Source organism: Siphateles boraxobius, unplaced genomic scaffold, assembly GCF_051911475.1.
Source record: "Siphateles boraxobius isolate OS27281-9 unplaced genomic scaffold, OSU_SipBor_1 48, whole genome shotgun sequence".
Lineage (NCBI taxonomy): Eukaryota > Metazoa > Chordata > Actinopteri > Cypriniformes > Leuciscidae > Siphateles > Siphateles boraxobius.
The window spans coordinates 10,838,395-10,859,136 of record NW_027509119.1 but is presented as its reverse complement, the minus strand read 5'-3'; the positions used below and the strand labels follow the sequence as shown (position 1 = coordinate 10,859,136).

The window sequence follows — 20,742 nt, the reverse complement described above, 5'->3', positions numbered from 1 at the left end:
TCCATTAAGGAAAATGCTGGAGAATGCAAGGAAAAATGCTTAGCAGAACAACCACATAAAACATAGACAATACCAAACCTATAAAAACACAGGGTAACGTCTCTGTTACGTATGGTAACCCTCCATCCCTTAAGGAGGGAATGGAGACACCACGTCAGGACCGACGAATATAAATCTTGTTCACTCATGGGAACAAGGGCCCCCTCCGTGACTTCTGTGAAGTCACGGGGAGACTGGGACAGCCCGAAGGGCAGGACCTTGTACTGATTTGATCGACCCGTCGTAGACATGACTGTATGCGTCCTTCCGGTCGATTGCTGTAAACCAATCTCGCGGACGGATGCATTCGAAAATGCATCTCTGCATGAGCATTTTGAACAGTAGCTTGTTGAGACCCCGATTCAAAACTCGCAGGTCCAAGATCGGTCCTTTCTTGGGTACAATGAAGTAGGGGCTGTAATACCCTGACCTCATATCGGCTGGAGGGACCGGCTCCATCAGGTCCTTTGCCAGTAGGACTGCGATCTCCACTCGCAAGACATGGGCATTGGCTGCTCTCACTGTAGTGGAGTGGATGGCCCGAAACTTGGGGGGATGCCGGGCGAACAGAAACGCATAGGTGAGCTTGATGGTCCGAATAAGCCAGCGAGTCGGACTGGGGAGCGCTAACCAGGCTCGCAGAGACCGTACAAGCGGGACCAGATGGACCGTAGGCGTACCCGCAGTGGGACAGCGAGGTGGAACGCAGGGACCTAGCTCAGGACGCTCTCTCTGGGAGGTGGCCCGTAGCGGGGTCTGAGTTTGCGGTGCAACACTTACCTGGTTCCACGGGTCAGAAGGCGCAGGAGGAGGCTTGGTTGCGTTCTCAAAATGCACGCTGCTGCCCGCTGGCGATAGTAGAGGCGGATGAGAGTGGTGAGGATTCTCTCCTCCCACTGCTCTCCGAGCCCTCTTCGGACCCAGAGATGGAAGAAACTGCTCTTTTATTGAAAATTTGGGTACCACTGGTTTTGACGCCAGCAGCGGAACACAAACAAAAGGAAACATAATATTTACCACCCAGCCCTCTTCCAGGGGAGGGAGCAATGCGGTCACCATCTCCCGAAGAGCGGTCCCATCCTTCTCCGGGTTGCCCGTCCTATGGCCGCTTACCTTTGGCTTTATCGCCCCTCTTGGCAGGGGCAGGGACAGACAGGGCAGCCTGCCTGTGACTGGCTCCTCGGCGCCGCTTAGATGAAGGCTGCTGCTGCGGCACGGGAGGGAGGGCAGAGGCAGGAGGACGCCCTCGGTGGGGTGGAGGCAGCAGCTGACCACCGGGGCAGGATGTGTTTTATAGCCTCAGGCTGCTTCTGTACAGCCGAGAACTGCTGGGAAAAGTTCTCGATCGCGTCGCCAAAAAGGCCGGTCTGGGACACGGGGAAGTTTTGTCGGTCTCCCTCATGTCGGCCAGACACAGCCAGAGATGGTGCTCCTGGACGACCATAGGTGGACATCGCATGACCCACCGACCGTGCGGTCACCTTCTTCGCACGAAGCGCGAGAACTTGGGGATCATGACCACCCTCGTGCAGGTCTTTCAGTGCCCTGACCTGATGCAATGCAGCTTTAAAAAGATGAACTCCACCCGTGTAAGCTCTTTCAGGGGTCTGCTCCCCTTGGTGCTGAAGCACACAGGAGAACGGTCGCAGTGAATAAAGACAGGGAATTGTGCAGCCTGCCGTGCGCTGTCTCTCTCACGGCGGTTTTACCAGCCGTAAGAACAGCTTTTCAGCGCTCTTGGCGCACCGTACCAGCTGTAAAAACAGCCTTTTTGTTTTGCTCAGTAAAAAACATAAACAAAAAGATAGAAAGAGAGAGAGAGAGAGAGAGAAAGAGAAAGAGAATCAACTATGCTGCCGCACTTTATTGCCCGCATCAGACACGAGAGGTCCTCCTGAAGAGCTTGCTCGTCTTGATTTCACACTCAGTAGAGTTAACAGCATCGAAACGCTCGACTCCGAAGCAAAAGGATGAAGTGCAATCGCACCTTCTGCTCATTATATACCCGCGCTGCATGGCAGAGCAGCTTTTGCAAATTATTTCATGCCAATGTTTGGCTCTATATACATACTGCATATGTTAAATACATTAAATGCGATATCAAATCGATCAATTAGGAGAATTTATTACTCCACCACCTGCATCTGACATCATTAATCACAGTTCTATATTGTTAAAATAATGTGGTTCAAACGACCAGTTGCGACTGGTTTCAAGGAACAGTCGTGACTAGCTAGTTAGTTTCTACAACGATGTATCATACTATGGTGGTTAAGCAGTGATTTACGTTGTTGTATGGGAATCACACCTCTGGATGTGTTGCCCGTTGCATCTATTGGTGGCATAAAGTATGTACATAGGCTTTGTATTATCAACCTTCACTTGTTCCTATTTGGCATCTATTTCTTGTGCTGGAGAAACTCATGGCCCATCCGTTTTCAAGCTTTCAGCCCTCCTTCCTTTGGTTCAGATGAGGATGAGGGGTTGCTCTGTCTAGTTAGGACATCAAGGGTCCTTCTAGGCTTGGTCTGAATGTTTTTTGGATGATATTTGTCTAATAGGAGACTGGGCATCTAGTTTTTCTTTTAGCCAGGTTCTGTAGTCTGAATGTTTCATCTGTGGCTTCCCAGATCGTATCTATGAAGCCAGACAATTATGATTATAAATACAATGGTGATTCTCACACAAAAATAAAATATTCCCCTCATTTTTTTTATTTAAAAATTCTTGATTTTTGAGTGCAAATCACCACTGAGACAAAAGAGTGCAGTGTAAACAACCTTGTTTAGATTTTTACTGTTACTATTGGATTGCAAATAACTGAATAATTGTGCATGAGGAATGTTTTAAATATGTCATATTTTTGGATTAAAATATCCAAAAATCATTAGAACAGTGTTATATATTTTTGATTTGTTAGATACAGTTGATTTGTGTACTTACATTATCCCAAATGTTTCTGATCCAGAGAAACCAGCAATTTTTACCAGTACACGGACCGATGTTTTTACCTCAGAGACAACACTATTGTCAAGTGGCTAACAGGGTAATCAGAGATAGCTTTCTCCATCATTCAATATATTTAAACAACACAAGTCATCAAATTTTTATTTAAATGATTTTGTAATATAAATCCAGATTATTGCAAAGTGCAACAAGTGTCTCATACCAGCCACTGAGCTAACGCACAGAGTAACGCTATAGCATAACTTTCAACACACTCAAATGTATTTAGAGTAACGAGGTAGCTCAAAGGAAAAATATTAATAATAACTCATAACTTGTCATGATTAATTATGAATATTTGGGTCAGTTGATTGGATTAACTTGAGGTAGCTAAATTAACATTACAATCAATTAATCAATTCGTCCAACAAACTCTTTTGATTATTCATTTATTCTAAGAAAAGGGCTTCTGTTTCCATCTTTCATGGCCACAGAAAAATAATTCTTTCTTATGATGTACAGCGCTTAGAGCTTGTAACAGGGTCAAGATCGTAAAATAAACTATGCATGCAAGCAGAGAATCAGAACCAAATACATATTGTACACAAGTTTTATTAACAAAAACACGAAAACATACTAACTAACATACAAACAATTACACATTCATGCATTCATAGGTAGATGGTGACAGAAGTGACAGAATGAAACGGGAGGCAGGAAATGGAACTATGGAAAAGATCCATTTAACTATGAGAAGAACCATCAGCTTATCAATTTCAGAGCACCTCATTAAATGTATACTTGCATGGCCTTTGCAGTGGACACAATTCTTGAAGTTGTTGAAAATTGAAGTTGTTGATGGTTTTGTGAATGTCAAATGTTGAAGTTGCAATCTTTTTCTTCTCCGTCGGATGAAGAAGATATGATGAACTTGCATGGTTAGTTCGACTCTGTTCTCATGGCTGGAATGCAGATTGTGGCCTGCCGGCCCTGGGCCTGAGAAGACACGCAGAGCAAATGGTTGGAGTTGCGATGGACTTCTTCTGCGTTGAATGAAGACGTTGTGGCAAACTCCTGAGGATGTCCTTAATTCTGTTGTGGTTGAGAGAGTCCTCTCTCTCCTGAATGAGCACATGGCTGGTTGTGAGTCAAGGCCTGCTGCCCAGGGGTCTGGGGCCTGGTGCGGCCCCGCAGGACAGCAACCTGAACGTTCGAGAGAAGGCCAAAAAGAAGTCGGAAGAGTTGGTTGCCCATTCAGTGATGGTAAAGTTGCAGTTTTCTTCTGAGTTGGATTGAAGAAAATACAGTCTGACTCTGTTGGGAGAGTGAAGGCATAGCAGGCTGTGGTCACAGCCTGCCAGGGAGGTCCCCACAGACATCAACCTGAAGAAACAGCAGTGAAGGCCAGAGGAAGAGAGGAATAAGAGAGGGAAGGGCTTGTGTAGGTGCAATTTAAAGCCTGAGAAAGGTCCCACCTCTCAGGTTTGGCTCGACCAAGCGGGAGAATTTGATTTATGGATCTTTGTTTCAAGCGTGCTCATTTGCATGATCAGCTGGATTGGTTGCTGATGAGGAAACTAAGAAAGATTCTTGTAATACTAATATGTTGTTTTTATCGACATATCATGTACACAGTCATTTTGATCTTCAAAGTACCAGTTTATATTAATTTAACCAATTTTGATTAATTGATTGTAATGTTTTAAAATTTCTCACTTGTGAGACGAATAAAGGCATTATCTTATCTTATCTTATAAAGACCAAACATGGTATAGGTGAGGTTACATTGACCATTGGTTCTATCATACAATACACAGTATCAAAAATAAAAAAATTATAGAATTAAAAGACACTAACAGTAAATCATTCACACAATTTTCTGGAGAGCTGGATCCAGGATGTCCTGAGAAGTTACCCAGGACCTCTCCTCAGGATCAAACCCCTCCCAGTCAATGAGATACTGTAACACCCTGCCTCTGCGTCTGGAATCGAGAATCTCCTTCACTTGGTAAGCCCCCTCGTCTTCGATGATGATGGGGGGGGAACTCTCTGCCGTCGTCTCCTCCTGGCTCTCCTCTCTCCTCGGAGCAACTGCAGGTTTAAGCAAAGACATGTGAAAGGTGGGGGAAATGCGGTAAGAAGATGGTAAGGCTAACCGGAACGACACTGGAGTAATCTGTCTGAGGATCTTGAAGGGACCCACGAATCTGGGGCTTAACTTTTTACTGAGGAGGCAGAGACGTAGATCTCTTGTCGACAGCCAGACCCACTGACCGGGCGTGTACCTGGGACCCCCTCTCCTGTGACGATCCGCCTGTACTCTTACTCTGCGCACGGCTCGCTGTAGGTGGACATGAGCGTTGTTCCAAGTCTCCTCGCCCCTCTGTAACCAGGCGTCAACTGTGAGGAGATCAGAGGGCTCACCTGACCAGGGAAATAGCGGAGGCTGGAAACCTAACACACACTGGAAAGGCGTAAGGCCAGTCGAGGGCTTGCGCAGGGAATTTTGGGCGTACTCAGCCCAGACGAGGAAGCGACTCCAGTCCTGCTGGTTTTGATGGCAGTAGGTGCGTAGAAAGCGCGTGAGCTCCTGGTTCAACCTCTCCACCTGTCCATTGGCCTGGGGGTGATAGCCAGAAGTCAAACTGACATTGATGTTGAGTTGTCCACACAATGATCGCCAGACCCGGGAGGTAAATTGGGGACCTCTGTCGGAGATGATGTCCTCTGGTAAACCGTACAGGCGAAAGACATGTTGTAGCAGGGCCTCAGCTGTCTGTAACGCTGTGGGTAATCCGACCAGGGGAATAAAACTGCAGGCTTTAGAAAAACGGTCGACCACTGAGAGGATGGTAGTGTAACCTTGACTGGGAGGCAGATCAGTAACAAAGTCGACCGGGATGTGGGACCATGGCCGCTGCGGTATGGGCAGTGGTTGAAGAAGACCAGCTGGCTTTAGATGGGAGGATTTGACAATGTTACATGTGGAACATTGCCGAACGAAGGAAATCACGTCAGCCTGGAGCGAAGGCCACCAGAAGCGGTTGGAGACTAGATGTGTGGTCGCAGAAATCCCAGGGTGTCCAGAACTGGGAGTGTTATGTACCCATTGTAAGACTCGGGTGCGGAGGCATTGTGGTACGAAGGTGAGATTGGGAGGACACTCGGCAGGCGGTGGACTCTCCCTCAGAGCAGAGGAGATCTCGGTCATTATGTCCCACTGAACAGGAGCGACAATGAGAGTGGAAGGCAGGATGGGCTCGGATGTGGGTGGCACGGGGGAGCTGTCGAACTGGCGGGATAGGGCGTCTGCTTTACCATTCTTAGAGCCAGGACGGTAGGTTATCTTGAAGTCAAACCTGGAGAAAAAGAGGGACCATCTAGCCTGTCTGGAATTTAAACGTTTGGCGGACCTGATGTACTCCAGATTACGATGGTCTGTGAGCACGGTGAAAGGCAGGCGAGCTCCCTCCAGCCAGTGTTGCCACTCCTCTAGTGCTGCCTTTATGGCCAGAAGTTCCCTGTCGCCCACGTCGTAGTTTCGTTCAGCTGAGGAGAGCTTACGGGAATAAAAGGCACAGGGAAACATTTTAGCTGGGACTCCATGCCGCTGAGACAGAATGGCACCGATGCCCGTGCTGGAGGCGTCCACTTCCACAAAGAACTCACGCTCGGAATCAGGATGGTGAAGGATGGGAGCGGTGGTGAATTTCCCCTTTAGCTGGTTGAAGGCAGATAAACTCTCGGGTGACCACCTCAACAGATGTCCCCCTCCTCTTAGGAGAGATGTGAGTGGAGCTGCGGTGATGCTGAAATCTCGGATGAACCGTCTGTAAAAATTAGCAAAGCCAAGAAAACGTTGCATCTCTTTAACGGTGGTGGGTTGTGGCCAGTTAACTACGGATCGGACCTTGCTGTCATCCATGGTAACTCCCTCCGCACTGATGATGTACCCCAGAAAGGTGATCTGCGTTTGATGAAATATACATTTTTGCACCTTGGCATACAGACGGTTCTTGATGAGGCGTTGGAGAACTGCTCGCACATCCCGAACATGAGATTCTAGAGTGTCTGAGAAGATCAAGATGTCATCGATGTATACAATTACCTTCTGGTTGAGCATGTCGCGAAAAATCTCATTTACAAAGGCCTGGAACACTGACGGACTGTTGGAAAGGCCGAACGGCATGACCCGGTATTCATAGTGCCCTGTTTTTGTCGAGAAAGCGGGTTTCCACTCATCACCTCTTCTTATACGAATCAGATTGTATGCATTGCGCAAATCTAGTTTTGTGAAGAATTTGGCGGTGCGGAGTTGTTCCAGGGCGGCCGGGACCAGGGGTAGGGGATAGCGAAACTTGACCGTGATTTCGTTGAGGCCGCGATAATCTATGCAGGGTCGAAGCCCTCCGTCCTTCTTCTTCACGAAAAAGAAACCGGCCGAAGCAGGAGAAGTGGAGGTAGTGATAAAGCCCTTGGCGAGCTGCTCCTCAATATAAGATCTCATGGCGTCGGACTCTGGCTGAGATAAAGGGTATACTCTTCCCCGCGAGAGGGTGGCACCTGGGATTAAATCAATGCCGCAGTCACTGGATCTGTGAGGAGGCAGTTGAGATGCCTTGTCCTCGCTGAAAGCTAGGGAGAGATCATAATACTCAGCGGGTACCCCTTGGAGATCAGGATTTTCAAAATGGGAGCTCAGCGGAGCCTTACTGATGGGAGTGTAAAGGCATCTCTTCAGACAGGCATCGGACCACTGGGTAATCTGCTTGTCGGACCACGAGATGGACGGGTTGTGTTGTTCTAACCAAGGAAGGCCCAGTATGAGGGGATGGTGAGGTGAGTCAATGGTGAAGAAGTGAATGTTCTCAGTGTGCTGGGCGTCCGTGATCAACGTGATTTCTTGAGTGGTGAACTGAACCTTGCCAGAACCTAAGGGGCGTCCGTCTATCGCTGCCACTGCCACCCGAGAGTCACATGGAACGAGAGAGAGGGAGTTAGATTTAGCAAAGCTCAAATCAATAAAATTCCCTGCAGCTCCTGAATCAATTAAAGCACACGTTTCAATGAACTTGTTGTCAAAGTGAAGAGTGACGGCTAATACAAGAGACTTAGAGATATGAGAACTGAAACTCACCGCAGTGGGGTCCCGGTCGGTGGGTCGGTTGGGGCAGGTCGCCCTCCTGTGGCCGGACTGGGCACAGTACAGACATAGACGATTACGCATTCGTCTCTCTCTCTCCTCGGGGGTGAGACGAGTGAAACCGATCTGCATAGGTTCAGATTCCGGACCCGCGGAGGGATATTCAGTTACTCGGTGCTTAAAGGGTGTTCGTCGGGCTCAAATTAAATTATCCAGGCGAATGGTTAACTCCATCAACTGACTGAGGGTTCTGTCCTCATCCCGGCATGCCAGTTCTCCTTGCAGATCAGGGTTGAGACCTTTACGGTACAGTAATTTCAAAGGATCGTCGCCCCAGCTTGTTTGCGCGGCGACAGTATAGTGTAATCCGCCACGGATGATCCTCCCTGACGTATCGACAGAAGCAACTCGCCCGGTTCCCTCCCACTGGCAGGGTGCTCAAAAACCTCTCTAAATTGGATGAGAAAATTATCATAGGAGGGAAAGGTGAGATTACCTCCCGTCCAGAGCGCGGTGACCCATTCCAGAGCTCTTCCAGTTGGAAGCGAAACGATAAAAGACACTCGGCTGTCGTCGTCAGGGAAAAGGTTGGGTTGTTGTTTAATGAACAGTGTGCATTGAAGCAGAAATCCCTTACATGTTGCAGCTGAACCATCGTATTTATCAGGATGAGACAAACGTGGATTATTTGATGGTGTACTCACGCTGGGTGATGGCTGAAGCGGAGGTGCCGCGGGTTGAACAGGATCGGCGGTTTGTTGTCGTGAGGGTCCGCATGGATCTCACCAACTCATCGGTAAGTGTGGTTAGCTTCTCCAGCTTTTGTTGATGAACGATCAGAACTGACGCTTGATTGGAGATATCAGAGGTTAGTTGTCGCAAGGCTGCTGGATCCTGTTGTGGCGAGGTCTTCTGTGACGAAGAGGCAGAGTCGTGCAGATCCATTTGCAGTGTTTTTATTAAACAGAGAAGCACACAGAGAGAACACGGTGAATAACAGGTAACAAGGGTAATCCAAACTCAGAAACAATACCAGGCTGGGGTCGGGGCGGGCAGCAGATACACGGAGACCAGGAGGGCTGGCTAGGATCGATAAACCAGGAAAATCCAGGGAACGTAGAATACACAGTGAAGATAGACGTGGCAGATGCAAGACCTCGCACCGAGCATAGAGAGAGAGCAGCTTTCAGAGAGGGGAGAAGAGTGGCTGCACCTGTGCAGGTGATTAGGAGAGAGGTTCAGACAGACAATGGGACAGAGGGAAATGTAGTTCAATATTCAGGAGAGGGGGTTCTTCGATGCCCAGAGCGAGACACTGATGAGCGATCTATGACAGTCTCAGTCGTTACATTAGTATGATTGTTTTACAATGTAATACAGCTCTGCGTTACCTCACATACGTAACGAAAAGAGCAGAAGCGACTGACTGCAGTGCATAATAAAAGCTGTGTTTCATGAAGGTCTATCTCATTAGCATTTGCTCCAGCGGCCAGCACTGCTTCATACCACCGTAGCTTTAATAAAACTTTAATACATTAGCTCATCCATGAATATGATTTCTGCCCGAGTCCGTCGGGTTGCTTTCCATCGGCTGTGGAGATGAAGACAACATCTCCCATGATTCCACACTCATACACGGCATCATCAAGCAACACCTTTATTTTGAATAAGTGACCTCTAGCGGCAAAACTTACATATTGTGCCTTTAAGTGAATTGTTTTTAAGTGAACACAATGCAATACAACTATGATTTAAAAGAGTATTGTTTTATTTTGTAAACTATCTAAAGATACACACATTATACAAAATAACAAAATACAGATTTCGTCAAATTTTACCTGAGACTGTCACATGCCTCGTACTGAACTGGACTTACTGAACTGGACTTAAAGAGACTCTATAAGTAAGGGTAATGAAAACTTCTTACTGAATAACAACATAACAAAAGCAAAAATTTGAAAACTAATAATGATAATAAATATAATCATCATCATAAAAGTTTGATATATTTAGCACAGTAGTGCATTCTAGTGATTCAATTTGAAATGCTGATTAGTATGTGTGTGCTTTTTATTCTGTGTGAAAAACATTTTTTTATGTATTCTCAAAGTATTATTTATAACCCTGGTTCATGCTGTAGTTTTATCACACTGTTGTGTTTTCTTGCTAAACAAAATCTTTGAAATCTAAACAAAAGGGTTGTGGTTATACACTATGTTTGTCAAGATGCACACTTGTGCAGTGAAGCTTGAAGTGCCTTCTGATGCTGAATGTTTTTATTCAAACATACTTGCTCACAAATACCTTTTTTGGTTTGTCTGATAGATTCGTGTTTAAGTAAATATTTTCATTAGCATTATTGACTGTTGCAATGACAGTTTGCAGACATAAAAGTAAACTTTTGTACATGTTTGGTTATGAACTGTGTATTGGTGAATTAATTTCTTGTGCCTTTACAGAGGTGGAGTCTTCGTGGCCAGAAACGGACTTTCCCAGACGCAGAGTCCTGCAGTATGGATTTGAGAATCAAACAATTGACTCTCCCAGAGCAGGTGGGAATCATTTTACAGTATTTGCATTTCAAAGAATTTTAGATCTAAAATTTATATTTAAGATTTTATGGTACGTTATTCATTGAGTGTTTTATTTATACAAACTAATAAGAGTCAATATTAGTTTTTCCCAAAGGCCACTGCTTGAAAGATATAGTTTAAACTGTAAATGTATTTGTTCATGTGTGTATATATAGGTTACTATGGTTGCATGGAGCATATTCTCTAAACTTCCCTTTGAAAAGAAGTGTGCTTCATTGTATTGAATGTGCACTAGTAGTGTAAAAAAAAATAATGATAAATTATATATATATATACCAAACCCTAATCCTAACCCTATAGTAAATGCATGTTGTTAATTAATATTACACAGTACTTAAATGTATAATTACACGGTAACAAGGAAACTTCCAAATAATGAAAATAAAGAAAAAAAAACTATTTTTTTCTATTTTTGTGAAGCGTTCCAGTTCACAGAGCCTGAGACGACAGAAAGCGCGTCCTTTTTTTATTTTTTTATTTATTTTACACAACACTTTCTTATTGTAAGTTCACACAAATAAAAGTAGACACTTTTTGATGTATTTGGCCGAGCGGGGGTGCTGGCGGTAAGGTACATGTGTGTGTACGGAATGCGGGAGAATAAAACGATTTGCGGGACTCCCGCAAAATAGAAATATCGAAAAATAAAACATCTAAAAACACAGTAATTGTAATAGATCTATTGCACAAAAGCAACAAAAACAACTAAAGGGCAGGTGACACTTAACTTGAAACTATTTCATGGAAGTTTCATGGACATACAGAAAAAATCTATTTATACTTTTATGCGGGCTCATTGAGAGCACACACTAGAATGAGTTAAAAAGGAGTGGAACAGAAAATATACACTGTTCTGAGATATTAAGAGGCTACATCAAGTATAAACAGAAGTCAGGAAAAGACGCTGTACTGTCTCATCTGAAAGAAAGTTACAGACATTGATCTCAGACAAGTACCTTTGTTGTTATTATTGTAATTCTATTGCTATTTGTATATGCAAAGTACTGAGAACTGAGATCACATCATGGTCTGTCTGTTCTAATCTATGTGTACACAGCAAGCAGTTTAAAAAATGCCATACACCATGGACTGGATGCTTGAATAAGTTAGTTACCAGAATGAGCACTAGTGAAAGATCAGCTTGAGCGTTTGATGAATTAAAAATTTGGAAGAACCATTTGCACTTTTGGTCACATGATGGAAAGTCAATGTTTCTGAATTCTCTGTTGCAGTGTTATGTGTAGAAACCCTTTGTGTTTATTTTGATATACAGTACATAGGCAATGATTGGGTGTTTTAAAAATCATTGCAAGTTAATGGCTAAAGTTGCAACAAAACTAGTATGCACCAATTGTAATTAAAGGGGTCATATAATGCCATTTTTGTACAAGTTAATATGAATCTTTAGGGTCTAAATGAAAACTTTGTAATATACTTTTATAAAAAATTCTCATTAGTATTTTAAGAAAACACAAATTTTACATGCTCAAAAACAGCTCTGTTTTCAGCACGCCGTTTCAGTGTATATGCCTTTAAATGATAATAAGCTTGCTGACTCCGCCCCTCTGTTCTTTGGGGCGTTTTTGACACAACGCACGTGGAGTGTTGCCTTGACAACAGTTGATGGTATATTTTGGCGAAAGAATGGCAGCGGGAGTCTCTGAGGACACATCTGTAGTGTTACCATACCAATTTGAACCGGAGTCGGACCCGGAACAAGATGACGGCCCCGAAGTAGTTCGACCATTAAGGCTCGAACAGGACGTTTCTGAATGGTTGGTTAACGTAATGTCACTTTGATCTATTTTTGTATGTACTGTCAGGGTAGAGTAGTGGGATACAAACGCTATGTGTTTACTGTATAGGTTAGTTCGTTGACAAATTTATGTTGAAAAACCTTTTTTTGGTAAATGTAGGCTTGTCAGTGACGCGTAACGTTATCTCAGTGTTCGGTACAACTATCATGACTGAAACATGTCCTGTCATGTCAGTAATGATTCTAGCAGTAGTTGAAGGATACCTAAGAATTTGTTGTACGTTTATGTTTAGTGCAGTACGAAAATGTTTTATGTTTTACTGTAACACCTACGTACATAGTTTTTAATAACACAATAACCATAACGCGTTGTTCATTATAAACGTGGGATTATGAATTATATTGAGAACGTTACATAGAATACATGCCGTAATGTACCCTGAGTGTAAACATTAGCCGCAGTCATCGTGGAGCGTGCAAGGGATTTGCAAAGATTAATATGTATCGTAAAAGCTTAATAAAACGTTATACTCACTTCTTCAGGAGGTGCAGCAGGAACACGAATAGTTGGTACCGATTCCTTTTTCAGGAGCAGCTTCTTAGCAAAACCAGCTTTATACTGACCCTCGTTTAAAAAGCAGTCTGGTGAGAAATGATTCGCGCAAACATGAACACATTTACGTTGATCGTGGGGAATATTCCCATCGTAAACAAAACTCAGCCACTGCGTCTTCAGCGGTTCAAATTTAGGAACATCAAAATGATTTCTGTTTGTTATTACACCCAAGAACAGAACAACACAATCGCTTAGACGCAATTCTGCTCCAGTGTATTAACAATGACGGACTATGATGACAGCTCGCTCAGGGCGGGGCTGTGTTGAAACACTGCTGTCAATGAACAACCGGAGGGGAGGGAGTCATGCGCCGTGTGACGTCATACGGTGAAACGGCTTGATTTGAGACAGGGAAATACATATAAGGAGATTAAAACAAAAACACTGGATGGATTTTTATCATTATATGATGGTTGTGTACAGGCACTGCCAACACACATTGCAGTACAATCAACTTGTAAAGGTGCATGTACCATTTTATGACCCCTTTAACAGTTATTAACAGTTATCAACAGTTGTATTCGTCATGTCTTGTTTTTGGTTTTGTTTCATGTTTTTGTTTGATGTCTCAGTCATGTTTCCTGTATTGTCATGTGATTCCCTGTTATAGTCATGTGGTCCTGCCATGTGTTCCCCATGTGAATGTGTCATGTTGTCATTGGTTTATTGTCTAGTCATGTGCACAGGTGTCCATGTTGTGTTGTTCGTGTTCGTGTTCCCGTGCCTTGCCTTTGTTTGGATGTAAATAAACTGCTTGGGTTCTGCAACTTGCCCTCTTGCATCTAAGCCAGGGGAAAGGTCCCCTGGAGATGTATGTTGAGGACTTCAGTGGAATACAATTACAGTGTTGCATTGAGGAAACGATTTAACATACTTTTACATACCTTTCTACAAACTTAAACATACTTTTTAAAAAGAGTACGTATTACTAAAAAACATTGTACACTTAATTGCATGATAATTGCAATTAAACTAAACTATATTGAAGTTAGGTAGCCGGTGGCTATTTTGGTTACAGCACCTAAACAAAATCTTATAGAAACTTAAATGTTTGTGATTTTTAAACTGTAACGTCAAAACCGAGGTACGTACCGAACTGTCAGTTTTGTGTACCGTTACACCCCTAATTTCTATTAACCTTATTATTAAACTATTATATAAAACTGTGTCTTCAGTTAAACTGGTTCTATGTCTTTATTTTGTCATTTCTTATCCTGTAATGCAGGAAAAAGCACCCAGCAATGAAATGGGTTAAGCTCTAAACCATGAAGAATGTAAAATGGATTCTCTCTCTCTCTCTCTCTCTCTCTCTCTGCATTTTAGCATCCTCATTGTCTCGGTTTCATGTTGACGAAGTTTGGTGGTGATCAGATGAATCACCTAGGAGGAGTATATCAAATTCCAAGGCATGCGTTTTTCAAACAACCGTAAATAGCTGACTTCCTGTTGGGCTGGCATATGACCTAAAACAACATAAAGTTGTTTGGCTTGATGAGATCTATAATATAATATAATATAATATAATATAATATAATATAATATAATATAATATAATATAATATATATGTATGAAGTTTGGTTACTCTAGGTGAAAAGTGTTTGTGCTTGTCAACCCTAATGGCTAACGATTCCAATTATAAAGAAGAAGAAGAAGATGAATCATCCTAAGGAAATCGATAGGGCCTTCTCCCTTTCAGGGTTTGGACCCTAAAAAATTATAATCAAGTATATACTTTAGTATATTTATGTTAATCAATGTATCAAAATAAGTGTACTTCTTTAAAGCATGACAAAAATGATTAAAGTAGTTAAATTGCCATGTCACAGGTTGCACGATCGAGACATAGTATCCAACAAAACCATCTTTATTTACAATTTGTAACAATCAGGAGATATTAGGGGAAATGTACAAGACTTAGCAAACCAACATAAATCACAAACGAGAACCGACAAAGAACTGAACTGAAACAGGAGAATATATTCACATAGCAAACACATGTGATACTGATAAGAAACTATATAAACAAACAAGGATGTAATCAGTAACCAAGGAAACTGATACTAAACAAAGCAGTGAAACAGCAACTATAAGGAAACAATATAGAATATCATCCATAAAACGGAGCATAAACTTGACATTACACTCCTCTCCTAGAAGGCATGTCCTCGTGCTGTAAATAGTCCAGTGGTGGAAGGAGGGTGAGGGCTCTGGAGATGGAAGTAGTTTTGGCGACAAACAAGACCCTGGAAGAGCTGGCAGAGGAAGATCCCATTTCGGAACTGATCCTGGGGTTTCCCTTCAGGAGGTTTGTGATGCGGCAGGGTGGTCCTCGCCGCTCACATTAGTGAGGTTATATAGCCTGGACCTGGATCAACCGACGGAGACGGAGCCAGGGGAAGTGGAGAGCCATGCGGAGCCGAGAGGGCGACGGTCCAGGGCAACACCGCAGGCACGGAAGTTCTAGGTAGAGCTGCTGGATCGTGGGACCAAGGTGGAGATGGGGTTTTGGCAGACCAGAGCAACACCTGAGGGAGGGAGGAGCCGACAGAGATGAAGGAGTGGAGGGATGTGGTGCACCTGAGGGTTCCGAAGTCTGTGGTGTAGGCAGAACAATGACTGACCAAGGCGCAGCCGGGGGGATTGGGGAGCACAGTGGAGCTCGAAGGCTGGAGGACCACGGTGGAGCCAAGGGAGTGCAGAGCCGGGCGGAGCTGATGGACTGACTGGCTGAGGTGGAGTTATGGGCATGAAGGCCTGAGGTGAAGCCAGAGAATCCGCATCACCGTGCCGAACTGGGGATCGGGAAGCTTGAGGCGGAGCCAAAGAGAGGCACAGGGATACCAGAGAGGGCTTTGGGGGTTTAGGTTTCCTAGCTTTGTCCACCCCATGTATAAAACCCTAGTTCAACAACTGCTGCAAGTACAGTTTTTTTTTTAAAGAAATATTCTCTTACGATTTCAAGTACACTACAAGTGCACATTCCATTCATTTAAACACACGTTATTTCCAAAGTGCAGTCTTCAAATAAGGGGTGACAAGGACAAAGTAGATAATAAGATAAATAATAATAACCTAAACTATCAAACTAGATCTTTTGATATAGAGGATCTTATTTCCCCAGTGAATAGGTCAAATCAAAGTGTGTTAGCACAAATTAGTTATTGACTCTGTCTCTGAGACTACATTTGGTTACGTCTATTCACGTCATTGGGGTCTGATCAGGTTGAAATAGCTCTTTAAGGTAATAAATGCACAATTTCACTTTTTTTTCAGTGCACAGTAAGGGAGACTGCAATGTGTGAGCTCTATGCATGACCCAGTTCTTTTGGTTTTTAACCCTGTGCATGCAAGCAGCTCGACGTGACGCAACAAAACAACATTGCACCAATTATAATCAACTCAATGATGTTGCTCGCTAACTGCATTGGCAGGAAGTCATGAAGTCTAAAACAGGTCAACCTTTGCTCCAATGGATTTGACTGGAGATTCAGGTATGAGGTGATATTTGGGACATGTTTCAAACTTACGCATACAAGCAAAAAAAGAAAACTCACATTCATGCAGAATGCTCCGAATCTCTTTGTGAAAAACAAGTGCATTTAACTGTGTTGAATATGAACCTATAACCTTTAAGTCTTAAATGTATATTTTAAAAAACTGTACTTGCACATAATTTAAAATTAATTCAATAAAAAGCCACTCAAGTGTACTTAGAGTACACATTCATGACTGTTTCTTAACATACTTAAGTACGCTTTTAAAAAGTAGACTTTGAAATAATGTCAAATTATAATTTTTACTTTTAAATAGATAGCAATAATAAATGCAATTATGTTGATGTGTTGCCTAACATACTAAAGCACAGGTATAAGTGCTTGAATGTAGTGTGTTATTCAATATTACATCTATCGTTAAAGGGGTCCTATTATGCTTTTTCACTTTTTCAACTTTAGTTAGTGTGTAAAAGGTGATTATTACTAATAAGTCCAACAGGTAACACTTTACAATGACTATGAACTTAGTTTATGTTAATATCAACATTTTAAGATAAAAAATTTACTTTAATTAATGCTTTGTGAACCAACATGAACATGACAAATTTTACAAATGATTTAAAATATAGTGCTCATTGTTAGTTTATGTTAGTTCATATTAGTTATGTTTATAATGTAAGTTAGTTTATAATGTGTTATGTTAACTTAAAGTGCTTACTTTTAAGTGTGAGTGTTAAGGTTAAAATATTGACTACCGTGCAATTAATGGTACATATTTGTGACAGTTAATGACTGCTCTCATTGTCTGGAGATATATTGTAGAGCTCTACCATTGGATGAAATGCTTCTGGTGAAATCCCAAATACAGTGCTTGCTCATCTATGAGAGCTGAGCAATATTATGTTTAATAGGCGCAATTTCTTTAACTGTTCTTCAGTCATTAGAAGGGATTATGTAATAAGTCTGAGATCAATTTCATTTTCCCCCTTCTGTCTCTCTCTCTCTCTTGTCCTCACCATTGTTTTTGTTCCTTTAAAAAGACGAGACGGCAGACCCCGTCCTTTGAGGTTTGTGTTGCTTGGCAACTGAATGCAAAATTTTGGAGTGCGTGTTTGTGGAGAGCTGTGAGAGAGCAAGAGCTTAGATGAAAAAGACAGAGGCAGTGAGTGAGAGAGACAGAGAGAGAGAGAGAGAGAGAGAGAGAGAGAGAGAGAGAGAGAGAGAGAGAGAGAGAGAGAGAGAGAGAGAGAGAGAAAGGTGGGAGGAAATAAAGAATGAGAAGGAAAGGGAAGGTGCTATTTTTAGGCATGTCAGTAATCATTGCACATGATGTTCTTTGCGTTAGCCAAATATTTGTGTACATTTCACAGGAGTAGGTGGCTAGAGAACCCCTTACAAAGACAAACCCAATTGCTGCAGTCAAATAAAAAACAAATCATGCTGCATCATTTTTGACGATATTATAATCAAAGGCCTTGAGTGTTACCTCTTCTGACATGCTGCATAAAGGTCACATAACATGAGCTGAAGTAACTGGTCAACACAATGGGGATGCTTTTGACTGGATATGATTTGCCAAATATGTTGGGAAAGTAACCCTAACAAGCCCATTGACCACATAAATCTACTATATATACATATATATATATATATATATATATATATATTCACAGCAAATGCACGTTTATTACTGTCATTTTACTTTTTATTTGGAGTCAATCAGATGTTTAGATCTTGGGATATTCATGTTAAAGGGTGGGTGACGTCATGATCCGGTGCAACCGGCGCTAGCTTCGAGAGTCGAAGCAAAGTCGATCACAGGGATGCAGGAAGTATTGCAGGGTGACGCATTATTTTCAGTATTTACAGTGGTAACCTGAGACGTTCCCTTTCGAGGGAACTCGCACTGCAATGATGACGCTCTTGGGAACGAGAATACCCAATACGCCAGACTTGCAATTGCCTGTATGTGAAACTGTCGGCAATCTAAGTAAAAAGCACCAGAGAACCTGGGGCAGCATCCAGGTCCAGGCTATAAAACCTCACTAATGTGAGCGGCGAGGACCACCCTGCCGCATCACAAACCTCCTGAAGGGAAACCCCGGATAATAAGGCTTTAGAGGCCACCATACCCCTAGCAGAATGAGCTCTGACCACCAAAGGACATGGCTGGCCAGAGGACTCATAAGCAAGAGAGATAGCCTCAACTATCCACTTACTGATTGTTTGCTAAGAGGCTGGAAGACCTTTCTTAGGTAATCCAAAGCAGACAAATAACTGATCAGATTTTCTCCACGGGGAAACACTGTGGACATAAGTGTCCAGTGTTCTCACTGTTCATAAGAGATTCAGAAGAAGGTCCGAAGAAGCAAACGGAGGAGGACAGAAAGCCTGCAGTACAATAGGCCTTGGAATATTGATTGGCACCTAAGGGACGTATTCCTGTTAAGGCTATAAGAATGCCTTGACCATCCCGGATGCAAATTCAAGGCAGGTGGGTGAAACCGAGAGGGCCTGAAAGTCTCCAACTCTCTTGAGGGACGAAATAGCTAGAAGAAAAATTGTCTTGAATGTCAGAAATTTCTCTGCAACCGACTCTAGGGGCTTGAAGGGAGCCCCTTAACGGCCTTCCAAAACTATTGCCAGGTCCCAAGCCGGCCCCCTAGTGCAAGTTGCCGGCCTCAGCCTCAACGTGCCATGAAGGAAACATATGATCAGGGGGTCTCGGCCCAAAGATGTAACACGCCCAAAGATGTAACACAAAGATGTGGACATAAACCTGATGTAAAGCTATCTTGGAGAAACTCAAGTACTGTACTAACTGAACAGTTAACTGGATCCCACTGATGCTGGTGACACCAAGACGTGAAAACTCTACACTTTAGTGCATATAATTTCCTTGTAGCTGGAGCTCTGGAGCTAAGAATGGTCTCAACAACCTCAGTTGGGAAACTCTCTATAACTTGGGCCCCCTCAGAGACCAAACCCATAGTTTCCAAATCTCTGGTCGGGGGTGAAATATTGTGCCCCCAACCTGAGACAGAAGGTATCTCCTGATCGAGATCTCCAAGGGAGGGCCGTCGAGGAGATGAATTAGGGCCGCAGCCCAAATTCGACTCGGCCAGCATGATGCTACAAGCAATAGACTTATTCCGTCCTGACAGACTCTCTCCAGAACTCCTGGGAGCAGAGCAACAGGGGGAAAGCGTACAGACATAGCCTCGGCCACATCTGCACCATAGCGTCCAGCCCCAGGGGGGCTGGGTGAGTAAGGGAGAACCATAGTGGACAGTGCGTCGTGTACTGAGACGCGAACAGATCCACTTCTGCTTGGCTGTAGAATTCCCATATCTGCTCCACCGCCTCGGGGTGGATTCTCCAATCCCCTGGCCTCAGCCCCTGCCTTGACAGGGTGTCTGCTCTAATGTTCTGGCACCCTGGGATATACACTGCCCTCAGAGAGAGTATCATCCCTAGGGACCACAGGAGGATCTGGTGCACCATTTCCGGGGGAAATGTCTCAACGCATTGAAAACTGCCATCATCTTCAGGCAGTTTATGTGCCAAGAGAGATGATGACTCCTCCACAGACCCTGGGCTAAGTGGCCTTCCATTACCGCTCCCCAGCCGGTGAGGGAAGCATCTGCCGAGACAGGAACTCAATGGCAAAGAGCTCCCAACACCGGACCCTGGGATAAGAACCAGTGTTTCCTCCATATTACCAAGGTGTGGAGGCACCGCTGCGTGATCTTGATCGTACGAAGTGGGTTTCCCCTCAGGGAGAACTCATATACAGTAGGCCAAAGGGTATCACATTGGATGCTGCTGCCATGAGGCCCAACAGTTTCTCGAACTGTTTCACAGTGCGTGACTGGCCTAGCTTTAACTCTTTTGTGGCTGTGAGGATAGCAGCTATACGCACGAGCGATAGAGCGGCTCGCATCGTGACTGAATCCCATACCACACCAAGGAAAGTGGTTCTCTGTAGTGGAGAAAGCACACTCTTCTTGGCATTGAGTCTCAACCTCAATTTATTCATGTCAGCGAGGACGACATCTCGATGCCGAACCGCTGACTGCTCTGATTCCGCCAGAATCAGCCAGTCGTCGATGTAGTTCAGAATGCTTATGCCCTGCAGCCTGAGCGGGGCCAG

The 20,742-nt window shown here is 43.7% G+C and overlaps 1 protein-coding gene across 1 annotated transcript in view; it reads left to right on the top strand.

The window, feature by feature from the left end:
- The window catches only part of LOC143710797 (sodium/potassium/calcium exchanger 3), a 78,474-nt gene that overhangs the window by 3,177 nt on the left and 54,555 nt on the right, over positions 1-20,742 (top strand). Inside the window, exon 2 of the mRNA XM_077201983.1 lies at positions 10,588-10,680. Coding sequence (XP_077058098.1) covers positions 10,588-10,680 — 93 coding nt within the window. The remainder of the gene's footprint in view (positions 1-10,587; positions 10,681-20,742) is intronic.